At 37.9% G+C, this 17,478-nt stretch overlaps 2 protein-coding genes across 2 annotated transcripts; one reads left to right on the top strand and one right to left on the bottom strand.

Annotated features, from left to right (window-relative positions):
• Positions 1-9: 9 nt before the first annotated feature.
• On the top strand, positions 10-1,477 carry LOC146449279 (ubiquitin-ribosomal protein eL40 fusion protein). The gene is made up of 5 exons (XM_085101257.1): positions 10-38; positions 157-262; positions 462-548; positions 1,005-1,107; positions 1,292-1,477. The coding sequence occupies exons 2-5, from the start codon at positions 160-162 to the stop codon at positions 1,386-1,388; spliced, it is 390 nt and encodes a 129-aa protein (XP_084957383.1). The 5' UTR covers positions 10-38; positions 157-159; the 3' UTR covers positions 1,389-1,477.
• A 3,611-nt stretch (positions 1,478-5,088) lies between these two features.
• LOC146449278 (uncharacterized) lies at positions 5,089-16,906 on the bottom strand. The gene is made up of 6 exons (XM_085101115.1): positions 16,476-16,906; positions 15,055-16,006; positions 11,423-11,704; positions 10,266-10,403; positions 9,545-9,926; positions 5,089-8,695 (listed from the first exon to the last, which is right to left on the bottom strand). Exons 2-6 carry the CDS (start codon positions 15,663-15,665, stop codon positions 7,244-7,246), a joined length of 2,865 nt encoding a protein of 954 aa, XP_084957241.1. The 5' UTR covers positions 15,666-16,006; positions 16,476-16,906; the 3' UTR covers positions 5,089-7,243.
• Positions 16,907-17,478: the final 572 nt, after the last annotated feature.

The raw sequence follows: 17,478 nt of genomic DNA, 5'->3' as shown, positions 1-17,478 counted from the left end.
GCCCCGCATTGTTCTTCCTCTTCTATCAAAGACACGAGGTAAAATGGCGGAAGATTTTTTCTACACATCTAGAAAACGATCGAATTATGTTCTATTTCTGCGGCAGTTTTTCCAGTAAATGGTTCAGGAAGATTAATTATTGTCTTTTCTTTACAGATCATGCAGATCTTTGTGAAAACCCTCACGGGTAAAACCATCACCCTTGAGGTGGAACCGAGTGATTCCATCGAAAATGTGAAGACTAAAATTCAGGATAAAGAAGGTAACGATATAAGCTATTAAAACCATCTTCCCTTGAATCGAAACTCGAGTGTTTCAATATGGCTCTAAGTTTTGAATTTAGAGGCTAAATAAGCTTAAACTTACTTTTCTGTCGTTAGTTTTGCCATGTTAAATGTTCATGAGTGTCGTCCAACAATTGATCCTCCCATTAATCAGAATGAAATTGTTTCCTTCTTTAGGTATTCCTCCAGACCAACAGCGTCTCATTTTTGCTGGCAAGCAGTTGGAAGATGGCAGAACACTTTCAGATTATAACATCCAGAAAGGCACGTTTGGATAGCAAGATTGTATCATCTATGTTACTTTCCACTATAGTACTGTCAACTTGAAGAACATAAGACTTATGTCATAATATTTTAGGACTTTGACTGGTCTGTATGATAGAATTCTTGTATTCATCAAACTAAACACCCTGATGTAGACACATTACAATAACATGCAATGAAACTACATCATGCCTAGCCCTGCATTTATCTTGTGATTCTAAGTCAAAGAACTTGCATGTACCAAGTTGAGGTGCCTTTTCAAAGTTAGAATTTGTACCACATAATGAAGTACAGTATGGCTGCCAGTGAAAAATTTTGCATCACATAGGACAGTATACTTACTTGATTATCAGTGCTTGTTAGGTTTCACAAGGAAAAGCTTTGCAATTTACCAACAATTACTTATTAACTACCGATTAATTATATATAATATTTTGTATGTTTCTCTGTCAACAGAGTCAACTCTTCACCTTGTATTGAGGCTGCGTGGTGGAGTTATTGAACCCAGTTTGCGCATTTTGGCTCAGAAATACAACTGTGACAAAATGATCTGCAGGAAGTATGGAATTTAACTCTTTTCTAGCAATAAACAGTAATCATACTCTTTTTTTTTTCAGTGTCAAATGTTTTTAAAATGGAATTTATCTTGATCAAACATGCCACACATGAGAATAATTGTTTGTTTTATATAATGTGAGGTCTTTATATGAGGATTTAGTGAGTAACATGTACCTTCTGTTTAGGTGCTATGCCCGTCTTCATCCCCGTGCTGTGAATTGTCGCAAGAAGAAGTGTGGACACAGCAACAACCTCAGGCCCAAGAAGAAGCTTAAGGGTTAACTTACAACTCTCCTGAATTATTGTAGCATGGAATTTAAATTTCATTGCTGTTGATTCAAATTGGGTAATAAATGGCTTATAAAAGCTTAGTTTTGCTTATTATCTGTTTATATGGTTTATTTTTCTTCCTTCATTCTAAAAGTATGGGTGATGTAGCAGCTGCCATTAGGTCTCACGTGATTGGCTTGCAACCCTTCTAATAAACAGAACAATACCCCCAATCCTAATGACAACAGCAGCTGCTACACAATAATAAAACAATTACAGTCAACTCCCTTTATTGCAAACACACTCGGAACTACGAGTTAGTGTCCTTAATAGCGAGAGTCTGTTATAGCAGGAGTTTATTTCAGTCAAACATCTGTCCTCTATTTTTGCTAGGGATTTAATTGCTATCCGTGTTATCGGGGTGTCCATAATAGTGAGGTGTCTGCAAGGCGAGAGTTGACTGTACAAGCTTACATATGCAAGAGCTGCTACACTACCAATCTCATAGCCAGAGTACTCAGGCTCTTTGGCCAGCGGTTGGTCACCAAAAGAGACTCTGGGGAACTGGAATTTTGTTACTGCAGGATTTCTGCGGTGAAACAATGCAAGCCGTTATGAGGAAGCCAATCAAATTTAAACAAAATTCCAGTTTCCCAGAGTCTCTCCTGGTGACTAACCACTGGCCAAAGCGACTGAGGACTCTGGGTAAGAGATTGCTACACTACTGGAAAAAATCACTTACTTTGCTTGTGGAGATTTGGCTACTAGCTGGAGTTAGCATTTTAGTGAAATGTGCAGTATAGTACAGCTCAAACAAGATTCAACATTTTAATTTAGCATAATTCAGTAGTGTCATTTAACAGGTCAAATCCATCTGACATCTGAGTTGAATAGTGTTGAACAAAGTTTGGTTTTCTTCTAATGTTGTATATTAAGGCCTGTTTACACAATTTCAACATAAATTATTTTGCTTCAACATGCATTCGACACTTTGTTAAACCAAATGTCAGGGGCATTTGAACAGGTCATTCAGCATTGTTAAAAGTGTAAACAATGTTGAAAGCATATTGAATCAAATTTAAATTGGTGTAAACTTTCATTGAACATCCATACAACATTTCCTTTGTTCTCGAAAATGTTGAGTGGACAGTGTCATATATGAATCTCAGTCTGTGGCTAGTTGCCTACCGTTAGCCTCAAGCCCTGAATCCAGGAAGTAACCAAACTAGCCTATGAACAGGCTCCCAAGTTGGGTATAGGGCAAAAAGAAAAATTGGTGGGCCGGGCAAGTGGAGCGCAGCATGGGGGTGAGAAAGAACCAAACTTGGCGTGCGTCGCTCAGTAGTCGAAGCATCCAAATGGTTTGCAGAAGAATCTCTTTTGCTTGGTACTTCCTCATCATAGGGTTACCTGAGCATTCCAGGTCCCAGTTGTTCAAAGCCCGATTAAGCTTATCCTGGGTTAACATGAACATTCATTTGAGTTTTTTAAGACTCTTCAAAAAATATTTTTGTTCCCTTTGTTTTGACTTGGACTTTTTTTTATCACTAGCTTAAAATCAGCTTTTAAAGACATTTTTAATGAGTGAGATGAAAACCTCGGTCAATTTTTAATCGTGGATTGGCGTTAATCGGCTTTCGAACAACCGGGCCCAGGTCAACAAGGGGTCTCAAAAACCCAATAAATCTGGCCTCTTGACCCAATAAACTGAATTGTAAAGCAAGATCCATAGAGTCCAAATTATGTATTTTAACCCCTGAAAATTTCTCATTCAATGAGTCATTGAAACATGGTTAGGGTTCCTTGTTAAACCTCAAAACCTTTTTTCAACAGTCTGACACAAACCAGGTGGGGCAAAATGCCGGGGAGGGGATAGAGAGGATATCATGTCTCCTTACTCGTATGGTGTCCCTCTTCTTTTCCATACTCTTACCTTGCCCTAACCCCTTGGGCTTACTGAGTGACCTACCATGGCCCTGACTTCTCTCCTGACCTGGCTAAGAAGTTTGTCTTGTGCATTTTCTTGAAGTACACAATAGTATGAGGAAATTCTTTTGTGCCCTCCTATTCCTGTGCTCAACAAAGTTTACCTGTTACCGATGAGCAGTAGCATGATTCAATGCTTAGTCAATTTCTTTTGGTTTCGTACTGAAAACAAAAGCAATAATTTGTACTTGTGGTAATAAAGTGATAGGCTAATTCTTTAAATTTAAGTCTTCAGGTAAAGAACATGGAAGTGTGTTCTTGCCGTCAAGCTAAAAATGCAGAATAAGTGGCAGCATAAGGAAACAAGATGTTGAGTTCAAGAATACCTTTGGCACCACCCTCACAGTCCCAGAAGCAGATAGCTGGGTCATTAGGAAGTCAAAACTGTTAAGTTTACAAGAACGAATGCTCACTGGTTCTTGTAAACTTAATTACAAGTTTTGACTTCTTCCTGACCCAACTACATATCTGCCCAGTAAAAACCAGAGCTAAATTTGAGCATGTTGGATTTCAATGCCAGTTTAGCTGGCACTTACATCTTGCTACCAATACTTCAATTGAAGGGTTTTATGTAAAACTATTGTGCCTTTCTTGCCTCCAAAATTATCACAATTTCTCGAAACAATGACAGACTGGTTATTGCAAAAAAATCTTAGTTCTGTATTTTTTGGCTTTTGAGAAAAAGGCTAAAAAACCAAGGATTAGAAACCATAAGATGGTGCAGTGGTGAGGGCACTCGTCTCCCACAAATGTGGCCTGGGTTTGAATCCAGGACTCGGCATCAGATGTGGGTTAAGTATGTTGTTGGTGTTTGTCTTTGCTCCAAGAGCTTTTTCTCCAGGTACACCAGTTTTCCCCTCTCCCCAAAAACCAACATTTCCAAATTCCAATTCGAACTGGAGACTCCCAATACTGTAAAGTGCATTTGATCATCTTGTCATGGAATTATGCATAAACAGATTTAAAAATTTATTTATCTTACATTGATTACCAGTTAATACTAGTCTCTGTGTAAAAATAGAACTTATTGGTTTTCAAATCGATCCAAAATGAGCATGATATTTTCCAACATCTGGCTTTTTTATATCGATATAGATACCGATATTGTGATGTCATCATCCAAGACTTTCTTGGGATGTTAGCACCCACACACCATGCCAAATATTTACGTCATCGCCAAGGTAGTGTCCGGGCTACAAACAAGTCACCAAGACCACTTAAGTAACGGGGCTGTGACACTTCAAGCACAGTGCAATGACACTTACATAAAAGAAAAAAAGATTGATTTTAAAATATAAAAATTCTGTACTCAGAGTGCAATTAAAACTTAAAAGTGGGATATTTCGTTTGGATCCACCAAACTTTGTCAGCAGAAGTCGCCTTTGTGGCCTTTGTGGCTGACCAAGTTCGGTGGATCTGAACGAAATATCCCACTTTTAAGTTTTAATTGTGCTCTGAGTACAGAATTTTTATATTTTAAAATCATGATTCCAGAGCATGAAAACGTTTTTGATTCTAGAAAAAAGATTGGTTTTCAGCACTAAAACAGGCTTCAGTATTCAAGTGAGTGGTCACATGAGGAGTATTGAAAGGGATCCAAACAGCCAATATTTCCTGTAAGTATTGATATTTTTCAATGATATCAAGTATCTGGTATCGGTATCACCCTTAGTCTGTACAGGCCCAGGTTAAGCCGGAAGGTGAAAAATAATTAAATTGCTAAAGGTTAATTTGACCAGAATTTATTGGTTTCAGTTGCTAAAGGAATCCAAGGCAGAAAAGAACAGGTACTTAATAACAGGATAGCAATCTAAGGTAACTCAAAATATTGTCTAGATCATACTTTCATTATTAGAATCAATTTTGCTTTGTTCTACTTGTCATTAAATTAAATACTGCTATTAAAATAATTTGTTTTAACGCGATATGCATCAATGGCAATTTAACTATTTTACATACATGTATTAATGTACACATCAACAGCTATCTACAAAAATATTTTCAATTCTAGAACACTGGTGGCAGTGACTTTAAGGTAAAAATGAATTTTGTGGTATGTTTAGTACAGAACTGTGCCTGTCAATTTAACATGTTAACTCTCTAGCTTTAAAACTCATCTAACGATTAACTTTGAGTTTTACACTGCAGTCAACCATAACTAATGGCCCTAAAGGTGCTCCTACACTAGGCAATTTTTCTTGCAACTTGTCTTGCAATTTTGTTGCAACACATGTTGCACAAATCGCTGCCTAGTGTAACATGTCCTGAAATTAACAGGTCTCGCAATTTTTTTGTTGCTGCAATCATTGCAAGAAGTAGAAGTTGGTTCTGCTTTGTGCAACAGTAACTGCAACTAAAACGTGGCGAGGCATGTTCATTTCAGGGCATGTTACACCACCCGACGATCCCTGCAACTTGTGTTGCAACAAAATAATTTGTAACTCAAGTTGAAAGAAAAGTTGCCCAGTGTTACAGCGCCTTAACAGTGATCAGATCAGTAGCTAAATTCTTCTTACAATAGCACATGATCAAACTCACAAGTCATGAGAAAGAAGTACATGATCACTAGATAAAATACCTTGATGTTTAAACAAATTCTCCCAACTTGTAACATAAGAAATAATGTGGACAACAGTGAGGAGAATAAAGACTTTGATATTGGCTAACTCTGCAGGGATGCCCATGAATAATCCCAGTGCTGTGCCTGACACTGCCACTAAACAGCTTTTGATGGGGGCCAGAGAAAAAAGTCCGGATAATCGAGGTTCGACTGTAATGATAATAATATTGACAGCAGCAGAAGTGGATTTGGATTCCTTGTTATTTGTTGAAGATAACAGTATTAGCCAATGGTTCACAGCATGAGTATCTTAACAGTTATAACTCATCCACACAGTGGGTACAAGAGGTCGGAAGGTAACTCCCTTAAACAAATTTGTATTAGTGGTAATTAGCAAAGTAATTTGTGAAATATTTTTTCATGAACTACAACAATATCAAGTTTAATTTATACTTTTAACATTAAAAGCTTTTAAAAAGTTTCAAATAAAAATACTTTTGAATCATAACACATTAAGAACAAAACGTTTGCGACAAAGATTGTCAAATTCTCTCAACACTTTAGTTGGTTTTAACAGACTGTAGAAAACTCTAAAGCAAAGCTTGCCATAATTTTGTATGCTACATTTTGGAATGGTTAGTTAGCCATTACCTATTATTTTTAATTATTTTGTTGTGAAACACATCAATATGACATAAAACACAACTTTTCTGGCCTTTTAAAAAAAACTATTCTTGGCTTTGTATATTAATCATCGATGATAAAAAATGAAGTGATTACTATTAAATAACTAATACAAAATGTGGCTATTGTCCCTCAAAGGCCCGTAGTTGAGAACCAACTTTTCGAACAATGTAAATGTAAAATACAATATTTCTTGTTGGCTGTCAACTACATATTAAATTCTGTCAATTTGTGGACTTAACATTCAGAAATCACATGGTTTTGGGAGTTCATGAGTTAGCCATAATTTAATTCACTAACCCTGCATTTTTGCATTTGGATCACTGATGTAGAAGCAAGCAAGCTTCCATCCATTGTAAGCTTATATTTAATTAAGATCTCAAGATTCTTGATTAAATCTGCATAACAATACAGTCTATATTCACAATTGCCAACTTTTTCCTTGATGTACATTGCTGTAAAGTTTCCAGAAACATTCAAACCGTTTGCTGGACTTGTGACTGGAATAGCTTAAGCCCAATCTTATTAAATTGCATTCCTTATCTTTTCAGGACAAATTCAACATTGAAGAAGTGACTCAGGATGTTTCTGCTTCATTGCAGTTAGCTATTGTACCATAATTATTCATCATAAACACTCAGAGCTTCCTTGTCCCTTGAGAAAATTCACGGAGAATCTTTCTGGCCATAGCAAAATTATTCTCCGCCACAATGAGAGCTCTTGTGATCTCATCTCGTGTGTAACCCTGAGCTTGCAGGATAGTAAAATCCTCTTCATAAAACTGCATGGCATCATCGTTCGGGTCGTCATCTGGAAATCTGGGTGGTGGTCTGTGGCCATCACTGTGCCCTTCTAACTTGCTGGGGTCAAAAGGCTCCGCACCATATGTTGGATTGCTGTAACTTTTCGCTTCAGCTCCCGCCCAGCTGTTTCGAGACAAAAGTGCTGGGCGTGAAATTTTATTGCGAGGAAGGTCTGTCGAGGAACAATTATTCCTGTTTGTCCCAAGGTCATTAGAATTGACAGCAGTTCTTGAATAAGCATTTGAATAAGTAGGATCATCGAGTACATCATCAGTGGACTTTGCCTTTGCGAAGGTCCTGGCGGAGGATGGACGTTTGTTTTTATCAAGTTGGGGCCTACGTGGTGCCCCGGTATTACAGCTTTGTGAACGCGCTGGTGGCAGTGCCACAACTAAAGGACCCTGCACAAAATCATTTTTAAACTGATTACTTTTTGCTTTAGCACATGATTGAAATGGGTCGTCAGCAAAAGGGTCTGCAACTGGCTCCAGGCTTCCTGTACCGCACTCTAAGCCATTCTCCTTCGTCCATTGCTTATCCTGTGAATGCCCTTTTTCTGACAGAACAGGAAGTGGAAAATCATATGGAGTTGCTTCGTCACTTTCAATTTCAGCAAACATGATTCCACTTGCTGTGCTTCCTTCACCAGTATTAGCCTCCAAATCATTGTTGGGAGGAGGGTAGGCTAGCTGAGCATAATTTGTTTTAATCTGAGTATGATTTTGATTATGCACATCATGAACCACATTTGCAGCATCAATATCTGCATATCCGATAGTGTCTCTTCTGCTTTTTTGCTCAGCTTTAGCAGCTCTCTTCTTTTCTTTTTCTTCCAAGCTGCCAACTCTGTTCTTATACCTCCTTTCAGGTATGGCCGGGGGACTGTCTTCATCATCAGAGTTTGCAGGTGGAGCCGGCGGCCTTCCCCTGCGCATCTGTGCTGGAGAATGTTGTGGTGAGCCGCATGGAGATACCTGAGGGGAAGAATGCGGCGAAACGTTTGGAGAAGCTAATGGGGAAGTTCTTGGAGAATTCCTTGGAGAGTTTCTTGGTGAGTTCCATGGGGAACTGTGTGGTGACGATCTTGACGAGGACCTAGGGGAACTGAATGGTGATGCATGGGTTACTATGAGGGTGGGTGAAGTTGGTGTTTGTAGGTTTAGTAACTGGTTTCGCCTCTGAGGTAAGGGCGGTGGTGCATCTCCTGAATGCCTGTTCAGGTCGTTGCTTTGGTGTTGAGAAGTAAATGCTCTTGACTCCGAGAAAGGCACCCACTGGCTGGGGTCCTGAGAAAAGGCAATCATTACAAGTTAGCTTTACAGACAGACATGCCCAAGTATTTAAATTATGATCACCTGGGTGAGGGTTGTCTTGAGAAGAACTGTTTGAGGTGACATCGAATAACATTAATTTTGGACAACCTGAGCGGAAATCATAACCAGTGGTGATGGTAATGCTGATGATGATGGTGATGATGATGACTTCTACTGGGGTTGTCAAAAATTAATGTCAGTCAATGTTACCTCACCATAGATGACCATAAATTATATACTTATGCCATGACTCCTGGGTTCAAACCATTTACAGAATGATATACACAAGCAAGTTTCATAATTGAAGGGGTATGTGGAACAGGGCCTAAGTGACTTGTGGAATAAGGTCAAATTCTCCTTTTGTTTCACAAGTGAATACAAGGCAATTTGGAAGGAGAATCTAACAATTTATCAGAAGTCACTTGGGGCTTTTTTCCAGGCACCCCTTCAATTTTACAATCTAATAAAATAATAAAATAATGTAACCATTCAGGTGAAAGCTACTGAGCACTATTTTCCTTGTTGCTTCTGTTTATTATGCTGTACAAAGTGGTTCTAACTTTTTAGTCTGTGGAAGAAATCCTAAAGTTTGACCATTCAAATTATAAGAGCAATAATTAAGCAGTATTTTCGTGTGGAGCTAGTTGTTTTTTAACATTTCTGAAGTGAAAACGTATGGAAATTTAGAAATCTACACTTTGTAAGTGAAGGGCTCACTGCAAAATGGGAGCAAGTGATGATTTTGGTAAAAAATCTCCAAATACAGGCTCATCATTGTCATAAAGTGGTTAAGGCTTGGAAACTGAAACTGAAACTCCTAACCTCCATGATTTCCTCTTCTTCAAAGTCAACATGGTTCTCTTGGACCCCAACAGCAACAACAGGTAACGCTTCTTCACGAAGTGGCACAAACGGGTCTACAACAATAGATTGCATGTCTTTAATCTCAGAACGACAAAATGGACATCCCTCGCCTCCGGTGTCTTGCCACTGTTCCAGGCACAAGTGGCACATCAAGTGACCACATGGTTCCAAACGCACATCTTTGTTGTTCTCAGCGCAGATTTTACACAACTGGAAAGTGGAGCCCATCTCGCAGTACAGTTCATACTGTTCTTCCGTAACAGTGATGTGCTCATCAGTTGGTGTAATCAGATGCTGGCTGACATCAGGGTTTTCTGGCTTACCGTCTGGGTAAAGGTAACTGAGGGAAAAAATAAAACATCAAAAATGAACTCAAAAATGACCAACGGTCGGTTAGTTAGAATTTTGCACAGTACTGTAAGGTCATAGGTTATAAACCTGTCGAGATGTAAATGTTGTAGGTTAAAATGAATCCAGTTTAAAATGATTTCAACCCAGGCTGATTTGTGTTTTCCTTTGTTAAGGTTGGGTAATTTACATCTGAAACAAAGGAAAATACAAATACACCTAGATTGAAATCATTTTAACCTACAACATCAATGCATCTCCACCTCTTTCTTTCAAATTCAGGACACAGATATTTTTTTAAATTTGGAAATGAAAGAAGACTGATTCTTACTAGCAATCCCTTGCTCCATCTATTAGTGCTTGGCACAGAGACTTGTTCTGAGGAATAGTTTGAAGAATGGTGTGCTCGGGTGTGACATATCCTATTGCCCACTGGCCAAGTCTTGTACAACTCAGTCTGAAGATGTAGCTGTAAGTAACAACACAATCAATGTTCCAAGTCTATAAACCGCCATTTCCTGACACCACAAAATTAATGCTCTAAAAGAGTGATACTTTGAAACACAAGTAATTAAAGTATGATGTACTCGGGCAGGGGAACACCCACGCGAACTGAGTTTAAGCCTGTATCTGTAGCATGAAGTGACTAAGAGTATTGCCAACTAACTCCCACCTCCACTTCCTCCCCTCAATAATGAGATGCTAGTCCATTACAGGATCTTCAGCATGAAGTGACCAGGAGTATTACTACACACCCTCCACCTCTTCTCCAGAAAAGACGCTTATCCATTACATTAAACTCAGCATAAAGTTACTTGGAGTATTACTCCCCCTTGGACGGGATGCCATTCCATCACGGGATACCCAGCATGAAGTGACTAGGAGTGTTACTAATCCCCCCCCCCCCCAATCCACCCCCCGGATGGGATGCTAGTCCATCACAGGATACCCAGCATGAAGTGACTAGGAGTCTTACTACTCCCCCTTGGATATGATGCCAGCCCATCACAGGATTCCCAACAGGAAGTGGCTTGGAGTATTACTACTCTCTCATGAATGTGACGCTAGTCCACCAAAGGTTTTAAACCCAGAACCTAAGTAAGGGCACTATTACACTAGGCAATGTTTCACACAAGCCATCTCCATTAATAGGCCATTTTCGAGTTGCTGTGAACCTCATTATTAAGGTGAGGCTAAGTATAAATCTTTTCATATGAAAATTAGTTTTGTTTGCATTTGAATGAAACTAATTTTCATAATAAAAACTTTGCACTTAGCCTCGCTTTGACAATGAGGTTCAAAACAACTCGGAAATGGCCTATTTTGTCGCACAACTGCAAGAGAAGTTGCATGAAACATTGCTTGGTGTAACACCCCTAGGTTTATTTTCCAACCACTTAAGTTGCTGCACAACTGGTAAGATACCTTTCTCTTTAAATTGGCTGGCATTTCACTTAAAGTAAATGTTATTGGAAAAGAAGCACTCACCTTCCTGGCTTTTCTAGATGTTTACAAAGCCTTGCTTTCACTTCATCGTATGTCATGAAAGCGCAATAACCAGGGTGCGTCACAGCGAGAAGATTCCAGTTTTGAAGCAGATGTGACCACGGTTGAAACAACCTTGTGAAGACGTCATACTCAAATATGGATATGTGATCATTACATGTCAGATCGATTGTTGATTTCAGGGCCATTGCTTCCAAACCTGAGCTTATATGATGTACCGTCTGAAGTGTCTGCCGAAATTGCTTCCATGATACTGTTGTTTTGCTAAAGAGGAGTTTGAAAAAATATGTGAACTTTTACAACGACTAAAACACAAACAAGTAAACAACAAATATATTAAAGACAATGTCACAGAGCCTTCTTTTCATTTATTTGTTTTGAGATTCTTGGGAGCCTGACAGCTAGGTTTAAGCATTGGAATCATCTTTTGATCCCTTAACAAACTCCCTCTCTCAAAATTATAGCGTAACTTGTGCTGCACTGAAAACTTTAAATTTGTTCATAGTAGAACCTTGACAATGCGAATCCTGGTTAACTCCACCTACATGTACAAGCCATTTACCTGATCAGGCTTTCAGCTAGAAATGAAAGTTGGCCGTCCAGTGGGCACATTTCTTGAAAACATTTTGAAGGATCAAGTGAATTTTAAATAAATTTTTCCAAACATTGATTGGGTCTCCAGAGGATGCCAGGATGCCCTCCTGGCTAAAGCCTTGTACCTGATTCACCTTTTTATGGTAAATCATAGCACAGAACACCATATTATTTCCTCTGTGGCCAATCAAAATGCAATTTTAAAAAGAATGGGAGGCAGAACTGTGAACCTCCATAATTCCTACAATTCACAATCCACTTCCAACCATTCTGACATTCTGATTGGTCAGTTACAGCGGTTACCAATAACACGCGACCTACCGTCTTAAAAAGAGTCCGATAAAGTTACGTTTTGGTGGATGTCAATCAAAGAAAAGCCGTTGAAATTATTTTTAATTCTGACAAGATTCCAAGATAATTTGGCAAGAAACTAAGAATTTTACCTCGCTAAGAGAAGGTAAACTATATTTAAATTGTTTTCCCAGCCAGATCAAGGGAAAATAAAAGGTATTTTTGAATTAAAAATTTTAATTTTCAATCCACGTGATAATTTGCTCACTTGCATGCGTCGCTGATTTTGCAAAATTATTACGGGCAGCAATTTAAAATGTTTCAAAAAATGCTTCATCTAAACAATGCCCATTCTTTAAGATAACCTGGCTTGGAAATCAGCTTTCATAAAGTTTACCATCTGTCAGCGGATAAAACAGCCAAATTTCTTGGTTCTATTTCCTTGAAATGTTGTCTGAATTCAAATTAATTTCAACGGCTTTTCTATGATTGACGTCCACCAAAACGCAACTTTATCGGGAGTCTTGAAGGCGGTAGGTCGCGTGTTATTGGTAACTGCTGTAACTCTTTAAGCCCCAGTATTAACATACACATTCCCCTTACTCTTCTCTCTATACCTCTTATAATGCTAGTTAGGAGAATTAATCAATTCAACAATAAACACCTAGAAGTGTTAGGGCCAATATATTATTATTAGCCCACCAAACTAAGAAACAATTTTATAGAATGTTGATTCAATGGCAAACATCTGGCCAGTCTGATAGGCTTTTTTCTAATATTGTGTCTTTGTTACACTTTCGTAAGCATTTGTCAAGAATGTTGTGAAACCAACAGCTTCCTGATTTAAACATCCCTCAGTATGAAGAAGAAAAAACATGGCCATAACATTGTTGTTGAATTTCTTTCAAAGATAATTCTTGTTCTGAGGCCAGAATTAAACACTTCTAACAATTATTATAATCTAAGAAAAAGTCTCCAGGACATAAGTATTCCTCAATACAACAGTAAAGAAAATCTATTAATAATTAAATTGTTAATTGATTTTCTTCACCTTTGCCATAGAAGATGGAATCTTCAGCAGACTACGACTTACATTTTTTATACATAGGCACATTGAAGGATTTTAAACACAACAAAAGAGTTGGATTTGAGTTGAACATTTCACTACCAACTTTATATTTTGGATTATATCAAGAGATTTATATTTTAGATAATTTACGTAATGAAGAAAAGCTTAATAAACTTAAGGTACAAATACAGTGATGGATTCACACACCCCTCTGAAATAGCTGACACATCTAGGTTTAAAATCCTCAGATTTAAAAATGAAAAAAAATGTCTTATGATAAAGAAATCATTCAGCAGAAAGTTCTGAAATATGACTGGGTAGTTGCACTCATCAACTCTTACTTTTTTAGCCTTTCTCACAAAAATACTGAATCGGTATCGCAATCTTTATTTCTCCAATAAAGTTCCTTTGTTGTTGTTATTATTACAAAAAATTTCCAACAATTAACTTCTTTTTCTTCATTAAAAAGTGGTTTTCGTATTATTCATTTGTAGAGAATTTTTTTTAATTAAAAATGGTACATTTCTGTGAAAAAGAACTTTTAATTGCATCACAGAGAATCGTCTAAAATAAAACACTAAAAAGACCACCCCACCTCCTGTATACAGCTGGCTTGCTACGACCACTGCTTACACCATATGGTATTTAATTACCTCTACCGTTTTGTAACCTGTCAATCATGGCAGTAAATATACAGACAATCTTTCAAAGGAATTATTTGACTTTCCAAACAATTGCACTCAATTTTTCCTGTTTTGCTTTTTTCACATATGGTTAATTCTAGAAATAATTATCTAAAAAACTACTTTGAAATTAACAAAAGAAATAATTACTTTCATAAAAATATTATGCCACTTCCAAACCCAAACATTATGTCTTCTAAAACTGTCTAGTTTTACTAGAACTATTTGGTGACTAACAAAACATGTTTTCTATAAAAATAAAACACAATATTTTTACAAAGCTAGGCAGAGCAACTATAAGCAGATGGAGAATGTTTTTTTTTTTTTTGAGAACTGACAAGATGTGATGTTAATGTTCTAATAAAATACACCTTTCCTGTAAAATTAATATAATTCAAAATGGTCCAGAAGCCATAGATCAATAATATATTATTTCTTTCGAACCTTACATGTTGTAAATATTAATTAGAATGAACACAATCAGGATATAAGAACTTACATCACTAAATGCTACAAATTTGTTTCAAGTGCAGGAAAAGAAATAGAACTCAAAAATAAAGCTCAGCATTTACTTTACACAACAAATGGTAACCCAAAAATGCAGTTTGACGTACTTTGGCTGACTTTTATTAGAACGAGGAAGGAAGCTCTTGTTAGACCAATTCGTGCTTCTCTCAATTTGAAAACAAAAGGTGTTAGCTAATCTATCCAAGCGTTAAGCGAGACACCCAATTTAGCAAATTAATACTTTGTTTTCCGTTTTGACAAGTCGTAAATACGTCGATGCCTGAACTGTCTTTGTACGAAGTTATACGGGGCAAATCTAGGATCTTCGACGACCCGTTGGGAAAATATTTGAATAACAGTAATAACCCATACATGAGAAGATTATGTCCATACTAAATTATAGAACGATCACTTTCGTTTGATCAAGACAATATTGATCAAGGCTAAAAAAATTAACATAATTTTCTTACCCAACACCAAACGATTTCTTCCAGAATTCAGCGGCATCATACTTTGTGATCCTGAAACCATCGCCTATATAAGTTCCTTGTGGAAATATTGCCTTGACTTCAGCAAGCATATGGCTGAAAACCAGACTGAGTTTTGTCAAGCTTCGTCTGTATGTGGAATCCTCCACGTACATCTTTTCCTTCCCTTCCTTGAAGAGCTTGATAGCGAGCTTCGACTGCTTGATAAGGTTCTCTATGTATATCCTAAAATACTCACAATCGTTCAGTATGTGCATGCGATCCTCGTACTTCGAAATAATTAACTTCAAATGTTGATAGGTATCGGGTAGAATGTCTAGAATGTACGGGGGGCTGTTCTTTAGCGACAAGCGTTGATTCTGACAAAGTTTCACTACTTTGTCCATCAGCTTCCATGTTTTCTCGATTGTTTTCCTGTCGATCTGCAAACGAGGTGTCACAGCGTGCGCTAAAGCATCATGCAAGCGAGAAAGAAATCGCGAACTGCGACTACTTGGTGGAGCAGCGTCGGCCATTTTGATCCATTCGCTCGACTGCAATTTCCGTGTTGGACGACGTCTTTGATCACGTGACGCCAGCAAACAGCCAATCATGTCGACCGACGTTCAGTAAGTGCGATAATTCCTTCAATCTAACGTTTTCCCCGAATATGTTTTAAAGGCTACTAGTTTCCTTCCAGATGGCAGCAGATGTTCTTGAATATTTCCAAGCGCCACAAGTAAACAGGTGAAGCTGTGCGCTGCTGTTTTCCCCGCGTCCACCCTCACCTGCTTGCTTCTCGCGACTATCCGATCAATGTAAAGAGTGCAGACAACGAAATGTTTGCTTGAAAAGTGATCCGGTTTTAGCAAGACTGTTTCCGGAGGTTATATTAGAATATACGCCTTTTCGTTTCCCGATGACGTAGATGTCTGATTATCTGCATGTTTGCTTTCTAAAATAAGAGTACAATAATTTTCAGGAACAATGGTGCAAAACGGAAAAACGCTTGCAAAGGATACTTGCTAAAATTTAAACACTCAAAAACAGTTTCCAACCGATCAAGAAAAAAAACCCTTTAGTCAGTTAGGAAATTTTCAACTCCTGTAACAAAAAGTCCTTGTGTATGTGTATGATTGAGATCAGCCCTCGTCAACGCGCCAATTCATTTGAGAGTGTTTGTCAATGAAGTACTCTGACCTCTAAAATTCCACTCAAATTTTGCCGCTCTTCGAAGTACGTACTCTATGTGAGTGTTGCAAAAAAATGGCACAAATTTCCTGTGGCCGCGCACTTCACAAACGACCGCAGGCAAGGAGCTCAGATAAGAGTACATGAGAAGGTCCATGCAAGATAAATTCCCACTCAGCCGAGTGGAAAGCAGATCGGATCAGAAAGGAGCTATTAAAACCAAGATAACTAACCTTCTTTGAGGAATCGGACTTTTGAAGCTCATCTACAAATCTCGACGATCAGCTGCTTTGATCGGTGAAATATAATATTGTAAAAACTTTCTGGGTGAGAGAAAAAACGTGCCAACTTCTGAATTATTCAAGTCTTGGTTTGTCTTGCAAGAGTTTTCTAGCTTTGACCAGTGGAAAGAAAATGACGATGAAATACAACGCTAACCGGATGTGAAGCTAAAATAACACAAGCCGTAACATTCAGTCGACAGGTTTGCTTGGGAGTGTCAAGTAAATATTTATCGTGGATTCTCTGGGACAAAAAGAGCGCAGCTAAAGTAATCAGGGGTGTGTTCGCGTGTAAATCGCTCCGGGACACGCCTCGCGCGTTCTGGCACGCGACCCACGCAAACTCCAAACTTATCTCACGCACCTATATGTACGGAAAGCCGCTATCACGGACAGACTAAAAATACGTCTACATTTGCTTATATTAGCTCTGTATATTAGCTATCGTACAAATTAAGATTTATTTACCCTGGAAACCGTACGCTGTTTTTCACTTTTGAAATCAAACTCTCAAAGCTTCGATTCAAAGATTGCTATCGATAATCGCGTTAGATTTTAAAATTTTGAGTTAATATAATAACTGGAAGAGATTATTTTCTTTAGATGGTGACGTTGTGTCTTATTACATCGTTAAATATGTACGTTCGAGAAAAAATAAAAAGATAAAGCGTGTTAAGAATTTTTGAAATATTGGCATTGACAACTTCAAGCTTTGTCACATCTAAATTCAGTTTACATTCCATGTTTGTCATAGTCAAATTAAAATGTCACCAACATTATACAGACATTACTCACAAAGAAATTTTCAGAGCATGTTATTTAACCTTTCACTTCCATATTAACGTCAGCGGGGAAAAAAATATTGTTCTACCTTTTCAGTCTGTGGATGAAACTCTATAGTGTAACCATAGCTACTTTAATAGTCGTTAACGTTTCTCTATAGATTTTAAAATAC

This window comes from Pavona decussata, unplaced genomic scaffold (assembly GCF_977016875.1).
Source record: "Pavona decussata unplaced genomic scaffold, jaPavDecu1.1 SCAFFOLD_602, whole genome shotgun sequence".
Lineage (NCBI taxonomy): Eukaryota > Metazoa > Cnidaria > Anthozoa > Scleractinia > Agariciidae > Pavona > Pavona decussata.
This window is presented reverse-complemented; position numbering and strand designations above follow the sequence as displayed.

Bases quoted from the DNA above. Each gene is read 5' to 3' on its own strand.
- LOC146449279 (XM_085101257.1), top strand. From the start codon at position 160: ATGCAGATCTTTGTGAAAACCCTCACGGGTAAAACCATCACCCTTGAG. The intron at 263-461 runs GTAACGATATAA...TTCCTTCTTTAG, and splicing joins TAAAATTCAGGATAAAGAAG to GTATTCCTCCAGACCAACAG. The intron at 1,108-1,291 runs GTATGGAATTTA...CCTTCTGTTTAG, and splicing joins GACAAAATGATCTGCAGGAA to GTGCTATGCCCGTCTTCATC.
- LOC146449278 (XM_085101115.1), bottom strand. From the start codon at position 15,665: ATGATTGGCTGTTTGCTGGCGTCACGTGATCAAAGACGTCGTCCAACA. The intron at 11,705-15,054 runs GTAAGAAAATTA...ACTCCTCTTTAG, and splicing joins AAGAAATCGTTTGGTGTTGG to CAAAACAACAGTATCATGGA. The intron at 8,696-9,544 runs GTTAGGAGTTTC...GCCTTTTCTCAG, and splicing joins AAGAAGAGGAAATCATGGAG to GACCCCAGCCAGTGGGTGCC.